The 16,577-nt window shown below is 38.5% G+C and overlaps 1 protein-coding gene across 4 annotated transcripts in view; it reads left to right on the top strand.

Moving 5' to 3' along the window:
• LOC131942881 (inverted formin-2) overlaps window positions 1-16,577 on the top strand; it is a 111,870-nt gene that overhangs the window by 32,409 nt on the left and 62,884 nt on the right. For all 4 annotated transcript variants that reach the window (XM_059302842.1, XM_059302843.1, XM_059302846.1 and 1 more), the window contains one exon: window positions 272-1,193. In XM_059302842.1, the coding sequence (XP_059158825.1) occupies window positions 272-1,193 (922 nt within the window). The remainder of the gene's footprint in view (window positions 1-271; window positions 1,194-16,577) is intronic.

Here is a 16,577-nt window from a genome sequence, read left to right on the forward strand (position 1 = left end):
ATTTTAATTAATTCATTAAAAATCAATTAGGCATCCAATTAAGTCAAATTTAGTTTCAGATTGCATTGTCTTCATGTCTTGACCCACGTGCCAAATGTGAATCGTATCGGTCAAGTAGAAGTTTCCGAATTTTCACTCCTGCGTTTCCGTCTAGACTGACGACAGAGGAAGCGAGTTAAATAAAAGCTTGTAAAAATACTAACGAACTGTATTGTTTACACTCTTTTGTTACCATCACGTGACAGTTTTTTTTCTCTTCTTTTCCTTGCAGCTACGCGGGAGGATGGCCGGTGTTTTCCGGCGAGTTTCCGCACTCTTTTCAAGATCGTCCGGTCGGCGAAAATACCGCGAGGACAGAGACACGAGGGCGGAGAAGAAAGAGCGAAAGAAGAACGGCAAGCTGAGGAAGAAGAAAAAGAGGAACCCGGACGAACTGGAGGAGGAACGGATGGGCGCGTCGTCCGGGTTATCGGGTGACACGGACGATTTGTCCGATTCGGGAGTGAGCGAAAGCGTCAGCCCGTCACAACACGGGTCGAAACGAAAAAAGGATAAAAATAAACTGACCGAGGACGGAGATAGCCAGTCGAAAGAGGACGCAAGGGTTAAGTCGCTGAATGAAAAAAATATCGGACGCGCGGGAAAAAATTCACCCGCCACAAGCGGGGCCGGCGAGACGTTACGTCACGGCGAGCGTCTAGCCAACGGCGCGCGCGAAGCCGATGAACCGGAAATGATCAGCGAAGAGCGGAAGCAACAACACTCGGCTCTCGTTCACGCAGACGACACCGACAACGATAGCGAGGAAGATGATTATTATGATGATGATGACGATCAGATAAACGGATGTATCGTTGATGGTGTTAAAATCGAAAACAATGACGACGCTTCGCCCATAATGGGGAAAAAGAATCGGATCAAGAACAAACGAAAACAGGAGAGCCGGAATAAGGAAAAAAATAAAGATGCGGCGAAATCAAAGGACGGGCTATCGAATTCCGGATTCACCAACGACGATGCGGCTTTGGTGAAGGAAGACGTGTCGGAGAGCCAGCAGTCCCCGACGTCTGAGATTAACGGATTATCGTCGTCTGTGGATTCCTTAACGTCGAATTCGGGATCGTCGATTGAAAACGCTTTGGAAAATTCTGAAGCTGGAGGAGAGGATGCATCAAAGGGGAAAGAGAAGAAAGGTAAGTGTTGTGTTTAGTTAAGTTTAGTATGATTCTCTTTCATAGAGCATACCTCTGTTACGCATCGCTAGTTTCGCTAACAACCATATTTCAGGACTTATCTAATATAATACATCTTAGTCTATCTCTATAAGTTTAAAGAGTTAGCCCTAAGCCCAACAACTAACTTTAATTAAGCTTAGCACTGACTCCTAGTAAAGTTACACTTTTCGACCTGGAGGAGTATGAAGTAGAGTTACAGCTGTTTCTGTGACCTCGATGTATACATAATATATGGATAGTGTGGTCAGTTCAATGACCAGTCGCATTCACTTTAAGGCGGGTACCCATCAGTCAGGTACCCTTCAATTTAATCCGTCCGGTCTAACGTAAATATTGATTAAACATTAACGCCCCACCCCCACACCCACCCACTTTAAAGTAAAGTTCCCTTTTCGAACCTCAAGATCCATGGGGCAAGTAAAGTTTATGTGGCATATGACAGAATAGTGTAGTCAGCACTATGCCCAGCCGCCTTTACTTTCCCTAACCAGAGTCAGGTACCCATCAGAGCTGGGTGGACTCAGGGTGACTTGAACCCGGATTCGATGCTTTAGGGTTGGCAATCTGTGCTCTGCAGCTATGCCACCCCGTTCCACCTACACACTATGCAATCGTTCACAATCAATCGTTTACCTGTTAATCGAGTTAAAGTAGAGATACTCTCAAAATAAAACCCATAAATTGGCAATACCGTAGCATCGATCTTCAAATTTCATTCTTTAAGATCATCCATTATTGAACCACTAAATAATATGACCACATATAATAAACAACCTGCCATTATTATGTTCTTTAGAACATCACGCTTAGGCTAATGATCACAGAACACTGCTGCTAAAAAAAAAGTGTCAACTATAAACACTAATCAAACATTACCTCCCCTTCAAAGTTTCTAAATTTAACACATTCCTCGCACCCAGAAAGCCAAACAAACTGATAGTAGTTCAAACATGCTAGAGATGGGGGATATCATTTCCTGCTTAGTGTTGGGTGGGGGTAGGGTGGGTGGGGGGGGGGGGGCAAAAGAACACGAACAACAATACAGAATTTTATTTACTTTGACCCCTCTATTGTAATGGAATGTGAAGGACGTTGACCAATGTTAATGATATATTTTATTAAGGCAGGGTTGGATACGGGCATCAGATATTTGTTTTTGTAAGCAAGTTGTGAAGGGGGGAGGAGAGTTAAGATTCGTTCCAAAGTATTACCGCCGACCCCCCCATTAGGGCTGGTAAGTAGGTCACCAACCAGTTCTATGGCTCATGCAGGTTTTATTGAGCCGTAGAACTGGTTGGTGACCTACTTACCAGCCCTATTCGAAAGATCCTGGTGCCAACCCCTATACACAACCCCTTTTTACTGTCCCTGGTTGACACGTCCTGTTAACTTTTTATATCCTCTGTTAACACCCGACCCCAACCCCTTTAGACGAATCTCAGTTAACAACCGCTAGTACTGTTAACACATCCTATCGATTGCCACTGTTAACTATAACTGTTAGCAGCCGATTTAAGGGACTAGGTTCCGGAAAATAAAACCCACTTTAATTAATAAACTGTGTTATTTATTTCTATGTATGCTTTAAGGAAAACATATTTTCATGTATCAGGGACTCCTAAAAAATATGGTTACTATGGCAATTTTTTTCCCTTAACAAAATCCCATTCATCCATGTAATGACCACAAAAAAATGTGGAAAAAAGTAATTTCAATTTTGATGTTAAAAAAGGATATGCGTTAATAATAATACAGAAGTAATTTTTTTTTTAACTTTTGTAAAAAATTTTATGGTGTTTTTTTTTTTTTTTTTTTTTTTTTTTTTTTTTTTTTTTTTAAATTTATTATTATTATTTTTTTTTTTTACAAGTGCCCGAAAGCAGCATACCTACTCAATATTTACACTAAATATTCCACTGCCTAAAAAACGGCGATTCCAGCAAAACGTATTACAACTACACACATCGTGTAGTTTCAGTTGATACTGCCGACTGCCTACCCCAACAAACCTTGCATGTGTTCCAATTGTTCCCACCTAATAACCACAAACGAAGTTATTTAGCCCATTATCTTACATCACTTTTTTTAAAAGCCTGAACACAATGGCTATTGTTAGTCAGCAAACCTTACACCATCTTCCTTTTTACCTACCCTACCCCCCCCCCCCCCCCCTGCTACCCCCACTGAACAGTTCTCGCAGTAAATCTCTTCTAACAACGCTTTTATCACGATTTGCCTTGTTCGCGTGGGGCATGTTTCTCTCTGTTTTACTGTTTAAACAAACAGAGGTTTAATTAACATTCGCATATAGGGTGTACAGATTAACGTGCTTGTAAAAATGTCAGTAGTTCGTAACGAAACAGGTTCTGCTAGTATTGCTACCGTGAACTGTAAAAACGTGTTTTGGCTTATCACTCATTCTAAACACTTAAACTAATACCGACTGACCCTAACCCTCACCCTAAACCCTTTAAGAAAACCAACCCTGACCCCAACCCCAACCATAAACCCTAAAACTAACACCAGCCCTCGAACGCAACCCTCACCCTAACCCCTTAAACTAACACCAACCCTGACACTAACCCCAAACATAAGCCCTAAAACTAACATCAACCCTATACACCAACCCTCACCCTAAAACTAATAGTGACCCTGGCCCTGATTTAAAAAAACCCGAAACTTAAACAGACCCTGACCACAACCCTCGCCATAAACCCTAATACTAATACCAACTCCCACCCCAACCATTACCTAAACTTATACCGACCCTAAGCCCAACCCTCACCCTAAACCCTTTAACTAATACCAACCCTGACCCTAAATCTCACCCAAAACCCATTAAGAAAAGCAACCCTGAGCCCAACCCTCACCCTGAACCCTTTAACTAATACAAACCTTGACCCCAACCCCAACCCTCACCCAAAATCCTTTATCTAATAGCAACCCTGACCCCAACCCCGAACCCTAGTTTGATCAACGTATTTGGACACCGCTTCCCTAACAGTTCATAGCTTTTATATAGTAACATTTTTTTTTTCAAAATCAATTTTCTCGTTTTTCCAGGGTGCCCTATTTTTTTTCCCAAGTCTCGTTACATAATAGATCACAGCGTGTCACCTTGACCTATTTTACACAATTTTGACATTGGCCACAACGCCCACCCATATATTACAACAACAACAAAAAAAAAACACCTCGCTTCCATCAACCTCTATCAATTAATCATATTTTTTTTTACCTGTTCCGTTTCCGTTTGATACAACGGCCGACAACCGACCAATCAATTACTCAATTTTCTCCCCTCGTAACATCCTCGGTTCTGTCTTGTTCTGAGCGAAGGATGACATTTTATTACAGCGTGCACGGCAGTTGCTGTCCTGTCTGTCTGTCTGCTAGTCAGTGGAGCCTAAATTATGACCATGACACTGGTTCTCAAACGGTTATAAGACTCTTCTTATTTAAATATATATATATGCCCTTCTTGTGATCCGCTCATTTTCACAAAGATACAAAATCGAATATTTTATATAAAATATGTATCCTAATAATTACACAAATTTCCTTTAAAAAATTAACCATTGAATATTGAGGGCCAACGTTTTTTGAAAAACTTTTTCTAAAATTGTACTTGGTGTGTGTGTGTGTGTGTGTGTGTGCTAATAGGATTATGCAACATTTTAATGGGTACCAACAGTCTAAAAGCTAGATCGATCGTATGTATGCGATTTGATTTAGAGTATAATTTTGCCTTTACTGTATTTTAAAAATAACTTATTGAATTCTCTTTTTAAAAATCTGCAAAGCGAATATCGAGCACTGAAAAAGAGATGGACCCAGTAAATTAATAAAATGTATTGCGATAATCCAGCGTCTCTAATAAGAAATATGGTGTTTTATTTTTTACTTCAATTTGTATTTAAATTGGTCGAAATGAAAATTCTAGAATTGAAAACAAACAGAACACAATAGCTAACTTAGAAGTACAACATTAGTGATTATTTTATTTGTTACTCCACAAATCCCTCGTCACAATAGTAGAGCAAAACCCCTCACTCACACAACAATACACACACACAAACTTATCTACATCAAACATTCTGCTGCCCTCGCCTTGTAAATGTGTACACGATCTATGCATACCATCTCTACTGTCGTGTAGCGAGGTTTGAGTACAGATAGCTTCATGCTGCGACTCTTGATCGTACTCGCACCCACACCTGTTGCCGTTTTACACCTGAGCTACCAGGTGTTTGAAACTAATTAATAAATCTACAGGTATCTCATTAAAAAAATATGATTTATTTTCTCATTTTTCCTTTGACAAAAAAAAAACCGTGCTTATCTGTTATCAGTTCTAACACACACACAAAATTGAGCCAATGGAACTGTAACATTTTTAAAGGCTACACAATACATTTCAAATCCGTATCGTTTATGGGATATCTAATTACTGTATTTGATTCAAGCTATTATGTCAACTGCACCGTGAAATAAACAAATTGTAGTAATCAATGCGTGCAGCAAAAAAAAAAAAAAAAAAAAAAAAAAAAAAGATAAAAAAATTACCCCGACTAAAAGGAGAACGGAAACATATTTTTTTCGAAAAAACATGCTGCATTGTGCCTCGGCCTTTCGTCAGTAACCTTTTTTTGACATGAGTTCTCAGTGAGGGACCGTTTTGTTAATGGTCCTTTTGCCGGGGCACTTCCAGCAAATTACCGCCAAATTTAAATTTGTGTGGTTTTTTAACATGTCAATAGACTTCACAATCAAAAATTGTCACGTTTCTGAATAGAAAAGTGAATTATCTCCGCATGCAATCGAATACAGAGAAATGTGAGTAAAAACACCATCTTAAAGGGACGTAATGCAACACCGCTACGCTGTTGTTTAATTGAACGGAAATCACGACTTATCTAGCTATTATCTACGACTATTTTATAGTATCGTTTTACCATTTTGATTGCTTTAAAAACATTAAAAGAACTTTTTTAAAAATCATTGATTTAATAAAAAAAGCAAATAATGTAAAGGTAGGTACCACGACGTCTAAACATTAACTTTAAGATCTTTAGCAAGTTTTTTTTACTTCAGAAAAAAAAAACCAATAAATTGTTTGCTTTCACTCCGACTCGCTATCAATGCACCATTTTATTATCTTAGGAAACACGGTTATGGTCCCTAGTAAGTCACAAACATTGAGTAGGCCTAGCACAGGGGTCGGCAACCTTTTGAAGCGGAAGAGCCAAAAGTTACAATTTTCAAAATTTCCCTGGTTTTAAAGAGCCACTAACATTTTTTTAATTTCAAATATTTTATTTTTTATTAAGATTATTAGTATTTGTTCAAGGAGCTGGAGAGCCGCATCCTGATATCAAAAGAGCCGCATGCGGCTCGCGAGCCGCAGGTTGCCGACCCCTGGCCTAGCATAATATCTCAGAAATTGTTGTGAAAATGTTACCGGCGACAAGGGCAAACATTATTCTTCTGTTGTTAAAACGAAATATTAGTACAAGTACATGCCTTTGCGGAGCAAAAACACGAAAGCCATGGGACGAACGGTTTCCTGTAAGAAAAGAAGATGTTTCACCTGATAAAAAGGGAGGCAGTAGAAAAATGGCACAAGTTTTACCAGAAAACATTGTGGCTCCAACTGGCGTATACCATAGAGTAACCAAAAAGTATATACATGTGCCAGAAATGGTGCCAGAGTTTGTTGTGCCAGACCTTACTGGGTTTGAGCTTAAGCCTTATGTGTCATACAAAGCTAAAGAGATTACTCAGTTACCTTTATCACCCCAAGACATTTTCAGTACTGTTTATGCCGAAGAAATAAAAAGTAGCTTTGAAAAGGGCGAGCTCAAAATAGATGACAATAACATTGTATTAGCTGATGGAAAGAAAATAAGCATTGACCAATAAAAAAAAAAAAAAAAAAAAAAAAAAAAAATTATTATCTTAGAATTTCTTCGTGGTTTAGTTTACCAGAGAGCTTCTAAAGAAGAAGAAAAATGAATACTTTTTAGAATTTCCGCTTAGTCCTTCATGTTTTAATCTTCGGGTCTGACCTGCGCAAAAAAAAAAAAAAAAAAAAAAAAATCTCAAAATGTATGTTTTTACTCTGGATCTAGTCCGATCTAGCACACGTTAATGTTATGGATTTTAAACACACGGTCAAAACCATCCGGCTTTATAGCGTTAAGCGACTTTTCGAATGGATAAACGTCCTATTTCAAAACTTTATAGCATTGTAACCAAGAAATAAGAAGAACAGTTAGGGTATATTTTACTTCTATTTCAAGAAAGTGTAGCTACCATATTAAGTATAGACAACCATTGTATAGTTATATAAAAACATATGAGAGAAGCTTGATGAAATAACTCTTAACTCAATACAAATGGGTAGCTGACTCTTGATATAATAGGCTAAGACATTAAGTGTTGTTTGGTTTCTTCGAGAGTTTGTGCTACAGTTTTACCTAGCACATGCTTGGGTTGGCTGTTACAACTGTACACATCAATTATTTTTTTAAAACCTTAATAGCAGATGACTGCTAACCCTAAAGTCTCAAGTTTGGATCATATGGGTTCGTGTCAGTAGGATGTCTCCCAATCCACTCATCTCTGATGGGTACCTGACTCACGTTAGAGAAAGTAAAGGCAGCTGGCTACAGTGATGACCACACTATCCCTTCATATGTCTCTACATCACCTACTCCATGGACCGTCAAATTCGAAACGGCACTTTTCCTTTTTTTTCGATAGCAGACGATTAACTAAAATTGGCGCTAAAAACAACTGATTGGGCAATATAAAAAAACAAAAAAGCAAACAAAAAAAAACAAAAAAACAAACAACAGCAGCCGATTAATTAAAATCGGCGCTACAAACTATTGATTGGGCAATATAACAAAAAAAATTAACCCCGAGTATTACAAAAAAACCTTAGGCACACAAAGCTAGAAGTTTGTCGGCTGTACTATCACGCTATCAGTCGTGCACGCCATCCTAGCTTCTAATTTAGTCATGAACCCCACGTGAGCATAGTATCGGAGTTGGTTCAGTATTGATTGTACGCTCACGTGCATAGTTGTTTCGACATTTTTACTCTGTAAACTGATTTTAGAATACATTGTTCGTCCGGGAGGGGGGGGGGGGATAATTTTCGTCGTCCATGTTATATATATATATATATATATATATATATATATATATATATATATATATATATATATATATATATATATATATATATATATATATATATATATATATATATATATATATAAAATATAAATATATATATATAATATACATACATACATAAGAACTGATAGATTTGTTTATATACATTTGTGTATATTAAAAAGTACTTTCCGGGTAGGCGCTACCCTTCGCACCCCCCAGTTACGCCACACACAATGAGTAATCTACACTTTGTAATTGCGACATATCACCTTACATGTGAGGATTAATTAAACCACTGATTGCTCCGACGATAAAACCGAGAAAAAGCTGCAACACACGTGAAAAGCTAATTGTGGTACAAGTGTAGTTAGAGATTTACTGTAAAAAACATTCAGTGTGGGGGAGGCGGTTTGAGAGTAAGTCGGTGAAAGGTTTGCTAACAGTAGTAGCTTCGGTGTCAAATATTAGCGTTATAACCCAGTGATCTTAATATGTTAACTTTGTTGATTTTTTTCCCATAGTGTGTTATTTTTAAAAAAATGAGATACGAAGTTATATAAATATTAATTATATATTAATTATACCTTTATCTCTATTTATATCCATATCTATAACTTGGTGCCCTGTCAAAACGACCTGGGACAAATCGGCCCCGTCAAAACGGCCCCGTTAATATGACCCCGTCAAATCGACTCCCGACAAACCGACCCCGTCAAAATAGCCCCGTCAAATGGGCCCCGACTTATTGGCTCCCGTCAAATGGGCTCCCGTCATATTGACTTGCGACATATAGGCTCCCGACAAATGGGCTCCCGACATTTAGGCTCCCGACAAATAGACTTCCGACATATTGGCTCTCGACAGATAGGCTCAGGACATATTGGCTCCCGACAAATGGGCTCCCGACATATTGGCTCCCGACATAAAGGCTCACGATAAATGGGCTCCCGACAAATGGGCTCACGACATATTGGCTACCGACAATTGGGCTCCCGACTTATTGACTCCCGACAAATGGGCTCCCGACAGTTGGGCTCCCGACAAAAGGACTCCCGCCCTATTGGTTCCAGACAAAATGGCTCCCGACAATTGGACTCTAGACAAAAGAAATCCAGACATATTGGCTCCCGACTAAATGACTCCCGACTTATTGGCTCACTATAAAATGGCTCCGGTTAAATAACTCCCGACTTAAAACACTTCCCGACAAAGAAACCGTTTTCTGAGGAGTTATCACATTTTTATCTTTAAACAGTTCGCTTTCTACAAAGTTTCGAGTATTGTAATTTTATATTAACCTGATTTAAGTGCATGCTGAGCTGTTGTTTACGCCACACGACCCAAGCTCAGCTGTTTCTGTTTAAATTTAGCATGCATGTTACACATTTTGCGTTTGTTGTCTAGGTTTTTCACAAGTTAATTTCAATGTATGGATGTCCACATGGAACCCCTCCCCCCTTCCCCGTCCACGACAGTCGATGTTAATCGACACTCCACCCACCATGTTGACGTCATAAAAGGATGACGGCTAGCAAACATGCTTTTGAAAAATTGATCCCTGGACTACAAACAACACACGAAGATGTTAACAATCATACTAGCTAGTATTACAAGGCGTGGGGGAGGGGGTGGTCTGTACAGAAGTGTTGAATGTTGCCAGGAAGTAGTTCATAAACGATACATTTATCTACTCGATACTTGCAAGGCTAAAAAGAGGGGTGGGATGGGGGTCGGCTCGGGGAAAAAACTTGAAAGAGACAACAAAGCGTTTATGTACGTCAGCATCGCCCTTTGTAAAACTTACTCAGGGGAGATAATTCCAAGTATAGGCCCTAATGGTTTACTATTATATTACTTGTAAAATAAAAAAAAAGTAAACGTATATAAAACTGAAGTTTCTAGTATTATATTATTTTTTATTATTTGTAGGATACAACATAATACAGGATACAAATTCAACCACTATCACAAACACCTATTAAACATTGAAAAATGTTTAATGGATTACGTGTCCCTTACCAATGTCGCAAAGAAGAACCGCGCATCACGAAAGCCCACTTCATATGTAGCGGCTTCTCGTGCCATGGACTTTGTTGTTTTTTTAAAAAGAATTTTGCCGGCGACAGCGTGTTTTTGATTGTTGGGAAATAGAACTCGGCCTTGTTGGTGCCCATCCCTTGCCCCATCCGCCACAGTACACTTTGGAGGATCGGTCTAACAGTTACGTGTCCTCTATTTGGCTATCAAAAGGGGGCAACGAGTTAAAGAAGTCATTTTTTTTTAATAACCTGGAAGCATATTGACTGTAATTGTATCGTAGGGACCCTAACCCGGCATGTGTATAATGGGCTGCAGCATCCTACACCCCTAAGTAGAAATGTAACAGATGACCACTAAACTAAAATTAATACAGTACAAGAAATACTTTTTTTTAAAATTAAGACATGGCGACCTAAAGCTAAGGACGCTTTATTATCTTAGGCTTATTTCTGTAGTCCATTGAGGAATGGTGGGTGTTGACATGAGCCATTATGTCGGGAGCCGTATTGACGAGAGCCAAAATAACGAGCCTTTTTGTCAGTAACCATATTGACGGGAGCCTATTTGTCGCGAGCCTAAATAACGAGAGCCTATATGACGGAAGCCACATATAGGGAGTCAATTTATCGAGAGTCTTAATGACCGGAGACTTTTTGTCATGAGCCAATTTAACGGGAGCCAATTTGACGCCAGCCTAAATGACGGAAGCCCTTTTATCAGGAACTATATTGACGGGAGCCCTTTTGCTGGGAGCCCTTTTGTCTGGAGCCATTTTTGTCGTGAGCCTAATTGACTGGAGCCTAAATGACGGGAGCCTAAATGATATGAGCCAAATTGTCGGTTGTCGTAATGACGGGAGCCTATTTGTTAGAATCCTTATTGACGGGAGCCCTTTTGTCGCGAGCCTTATTGACGGTAGCCCTTTTGACTGGAGCCTAAATGACGGGATCCATTTGTCTATGAACCTTTTGACGGGGCCGATTTGACGGGGCTATTTTGACGGGGCCGTTTTGTCGGGGTTGTTTTGACGGGGCCGTTTTGTCACGGGCCGGTTTGACGCCGCACGCTATAACTTATCTATCAGTGGCAAAACTAGAAAAAAAGGGCCACCCCGCAAAAAGATTTTTTAGGCCCCCCCTTTATATATATATATACATATATAGGTATATATATATATATATATATATATATATATATATATATATATATATATATATATATATATATATATATATATATATATATATATATATATATATATATATATATATATATATATACAAAATACGAACATAGAATACTCATTGCTAGCCTGTTCGGGTTTTGAATGCTTTTTTAAATTTCAATTAAAACTTATTACAACAACTTGTCATGTGTGTAATTGCATTAGTGTGTTTTGAAAATCAGTTTATATTATTTCTGCTATAAGTCGTCTTAACCTCTAGTCAGTCAAAAGAATATAAAACATGAAAGCTTTGTATTAGTAATGGTGTCTCGTGTTATGTTTATTTTTATGTTTTTTTGTATTTATTTAATTAATATATAAATATAAATATATACATTCTATAATTAATTTTAAATATTTTTCTTTTTTTACAATGTCATTCCTGTAGTAAGTACTTTATTAAAAAAATAATTAAGAGAAGTAATTGCCTTTTTATTTGTTTAGACAAATCTATTAAAAGGAGCTTATGAGCACCCCTATTCGACAATTTAAAGAAGGGAAATAAGACATGGAAGTGGTTTGAACGTTTGCTTATCTTTAATAAGTTTGATTGTAGGAGAAAGAGGACTCGGCTTTCACAGTGGTTTAAAAACAAAGGGAAAACGAATATACAAGAGCGTGGGGTGGTGTCTATAGAATAAAGATATTCCAACCGCAGCTACGGTAATCTTTTTACAAAACAACCATGAAGTCAAAAATGCAAGAAAATTACATTTTTTTAACTAACATTTTTTTATTATCGTCGGCTGTGGGCCCCTAACTGACGTGCCCCCCCCCCCCCCGGCACTGTAGTTCCGCCCCTGCTATCTATATATATATATCATCCTTATCTCTATATCATTTCTATATCTATATCTTAATCTCTCTCTCTCTCTCTCTCTCTCTCTCTCTCTCTCTCTCTCTATATATATATATATATATATATATATATAATCTACATCTTAATCTACATCATCGGCATCTATATCTCTATCTCTATATCTATATATATATATCCATCTCTCTTTCTCTCTCTCTCTCTGTATATATATATATATATATATATATATATATATATATATATATATATATATATATATATGTCACGCCGGAACAACTCTTTTACTTTCAAACTTTTGCGTCCTTAAAGAAACACGAAGTTACCGTACAGGGTGGTGTTAACAAAATACCAAGTCTGACGAATGTACACAAAGCTAATCTGACATTTCTGTGAGCCCAAATTTCTTTACGTGACGTCAAGAAACAAAAACAATAACTGACAGAAACCGGTCCATAAAGGGTTCACATTCTATACATCAGCATACAGAGGAGGTAAATACCACACTACGTAATACCCGAGGGTCAGTCCCGTGCACGGTGAGTCATGGGCCGCTAACGCACCCCCTCCCACACACAAGTAAACAACACAAATTGCTGATTATAAGTAAAGCAACGAGAAGAATGTGAAATTATAGGACGGAAGTTCTGATTACATTAACATTGAGGTAGCTTTAGTTAACTTGCAACTTTTTGTGGATTGTTTCTTATGTTATTGGAACTGTAGATACAGACATAGAGACGTTGACGTTTATATAAATAGTGGAGAGATTATGTTGTTGAGTAAATAATTACAGACTCAGAATAAAAGACCGTAAATCTTCTTGAAACAAAGGAGAGTTATATATATATATATATATATATATATATATATATATATATATATATATATATATATATATATATATATATTAATATATATATATATATATATATATATATATATATATATCCTAATATATAAATCCCCACGTTCGCACATCTCTCTCTCTCTCTCTCTCTCTCTCTGTCTGTCCGCAAAAAATTTTCGCCGGACATCACGTCAGAATCGGCAGCGATATATGAAGAACTTTTTACGGACTTTTGTTGAAAATAATATGTTAGATGTTTTAAATGTATAACCACAATTTTAGTTAAAGAAGAAAAATAAAAATTAAAGGCGTATTCGAATGTAGAGAAACAGTATTATTTATGCAACCGGAAAAGCATTAATATATGTGAAAAAGAACGCATAAAACTGTGACGTCACTATTGCTTATACATTAACTAATGACGTCATCTGCCGTGTTTAGAATGAAAAGAAATGAACTATTTCATTCAAATTTGATTTAGATCTACGTACACTATGAAATGTATACAATACAATTTTTCCGGCCTATACTCATAAAATTTATTTTATGTATTTGGATTCTAGATCTAGAGATTCTAGATCTAGACTAAATCTAAATCTACGCAATAACTAGTTCTAGACGTAGACGCTAAGATCTAGATTTAGACTCTAACTTCTCTAAAATCAATTCCAAAAATAAATTTCTATATTAGGACTAAACTATTTCAAGACTTATTTATTTTATTCAAAATCTTTGTTTGGAACTGGCTAATTTGGGATAAAAAAAATTAATTTGAAAGAATAGGCATATTCGCGTAAGTTAAGATTTTAAAATACGTGTTTCATTCTCCGCAATTAGGTGCCTAAATAGCGAAGATGTTAGTGTACATTAAACCATGCAGGTGGTGCGGGTTCGAGACACACCAAGTCAACTTGGTTAAGGTTTTTTTTTTATTATGCTCGGGCTAAACTTTAAAAAAAATGTCCGATAGGGCACTTCCCGGCGCCGCAGGCGCTTCAAATTTGGCAGGATCTTGCCTTGGGGCGACAGAACACGGGGGCCGGTTGGCCGAAAAGTCTACGATGAGGGGGTCAAAACTGACCTCGACTGACCGGTGCCTTATATGAGCTATAAATCGAAAAAAAATGTCCACGGAGGAACCTCTTCATAACTCTTGAGGTCGTAGACCGACCCTCGGGCGAATTAATTAAGCATGCAAATTCTCAATGTTTTCGAAAGCCTAAGCGAAGCTGGGCAGCATGCCTAGTATATATATATACATCCTAATGGAAAGTTTCAAAGTTAGAAAACTTTTGTGTATATTTTCACAATCAGCTTGACAAAAGTGTGTCGCAGATAATGTGGGGTACAAAAAACACAAACTCGTTTCCAGCATTAAGATGGATAGACCGGGAACAAAACCAACTTGTACCAGCTTTTGAAAATAGACAAGTGACTTGATTTAAACTTCTCTCACTTCCCCCCCCCCCCCCCCCCATCCCCTCTCCCTACCGATTCAGTTGTTTTATTTATTCTCGCAAAAATGTGTGTATTTTATAACATTCGAGGGCTTTAAAAATTATGTTTTATATTTTCGATTTCTGGGAAAAAAAACTGCTGAAATCACACTTAGGCGGTTAGACTCACAAACTACTCGGAGAACAACGGTCTGCTAATAGAAATATAAAAACTGCTGGCACGACATTAACTGGCGGATAGACTCACAAGCTACTCGGACTCCTACGCTCTGCGAATAGGCGCACAAAAACAATCCACAAATTAACATAGTCCCTCATCCATGTAGCAGCTGTTACAATACGTATGCCGCCAGCCCCCCACACTTTACGTTTTGTGTCATGTTGTTCTCTGATGTTGTATCAGTATTCTGGTCTGCCCGCACATTGTGTGTGTGATGCAACTTCCTGGTCTCTGTGTGTGTGTGGGGGGGGGGGGGGGAGGGATCTCACGCATGCCTTGTGTGTCCCTTACCCAGCAGGGCTGAAGCGAGCTAAGATGTAAAAATAATTCCCCCCCCCCCTCTTCCCCAAAACGTGGTACTATATAATGGACCTTAGAATTTTCATACATCTATCGAAATGTAGACATCAAGAGCCCCCCCCCCCCCCCTCTACTCAATTTCTAGAGATACATACATATATGTGTTGAGCTCAGAGTTTCTTTCAGGCATCTCTTCGGGGGGGGGGGAACTCCGCCCCACCCCCTTTCCCTCAAAAAAATCTACCCCCTCCCCCCCCCCGAACGAAATGGAATTTATATAGTAAATATATAGGCCTACTTTTACCAGTGTTCGCTGGTTTAGTCCGCGCCCCCGAAAATATCAAGTCCCCCCCCCCCCCCCGGATAAAAAAAAGTCTAAAAGAAACAAGAAACACTGGTTGAGGTTTAGTTTTATTAAACCTTCATGAATGAAAAGTGGAAAAATGTTTCTAACGTGACATACTCCACTACTCTAAACCTCCCGTCCGTTCATTGGTCCACTAATCTCAACCGGACATGATCGACCGTCCACTGATTTAGCGGTGTCACAGGTCAGCTGTAGTATAAACCAACCCTCGTATTCGCTCCGTTATCTTTACATCAATAACGACGAGTCACTCAGTCATGTAATGTATTAATGTAACAAATGTCCATTTCATCTACACAAATGATGCCATATAATAATAAACCATAGTTCTTTATTACTCTTATATTTTCTTATATCAATGGGTAGTGTTTCGTTAGTCTTACCCACATACATTTTTGAACATCTTTAACAGTACCATTAACAACTTAAATCCAAACATCTAAAAAGTAGGCTAAAGAGTAATTATGTGTTGTATGCAGGGGCGTAGCGAGGGGGGAGGGGCGGGGGGTGCGGACCGCACCGGGTGACACCATTTAGGGGGGTGACACCAAGGCAAAAAAAAAGCAAAATATATAGAGAAAAACTTGAGGGGAAAAGGGGGGGGGGGGGCTCAAATCGAAAGTTTGAGAGGGGGGGGGGGGGGGGCAAATCGAAAATTTGAAAGTTTGTCCACGGGAAGGGTCGCTACGCCTCTGGGGGGGTGACATCATTAAGTGCCGCACCGAGTGACACCCGACCTCGCTACGCCACTGGTTGTATGTTCTATGGATTCATCATCTCCTCTTCTTTTCACGTTCGTGCCAAAGACACATGGGGCAGATGAAGTAGAGTTCATCTGTTTCAATGACCTAGACATACAAAATGATATTGCGGACATC

Source organism: Physella acuta, unplaced genomic scaffold, assembly GCF_028476545.2.
Source record: "Physella acuta isolate Inbredline_101_S28 unplaced genomic scaffold, ASM2847654v3 ptg000431l, whole genome shotgun sequence".
Lineage (NCBI taxonomy): Eukaryota > Metazoa > Mollusca > Gastropoda > Physidae > Physella > Physella acuta.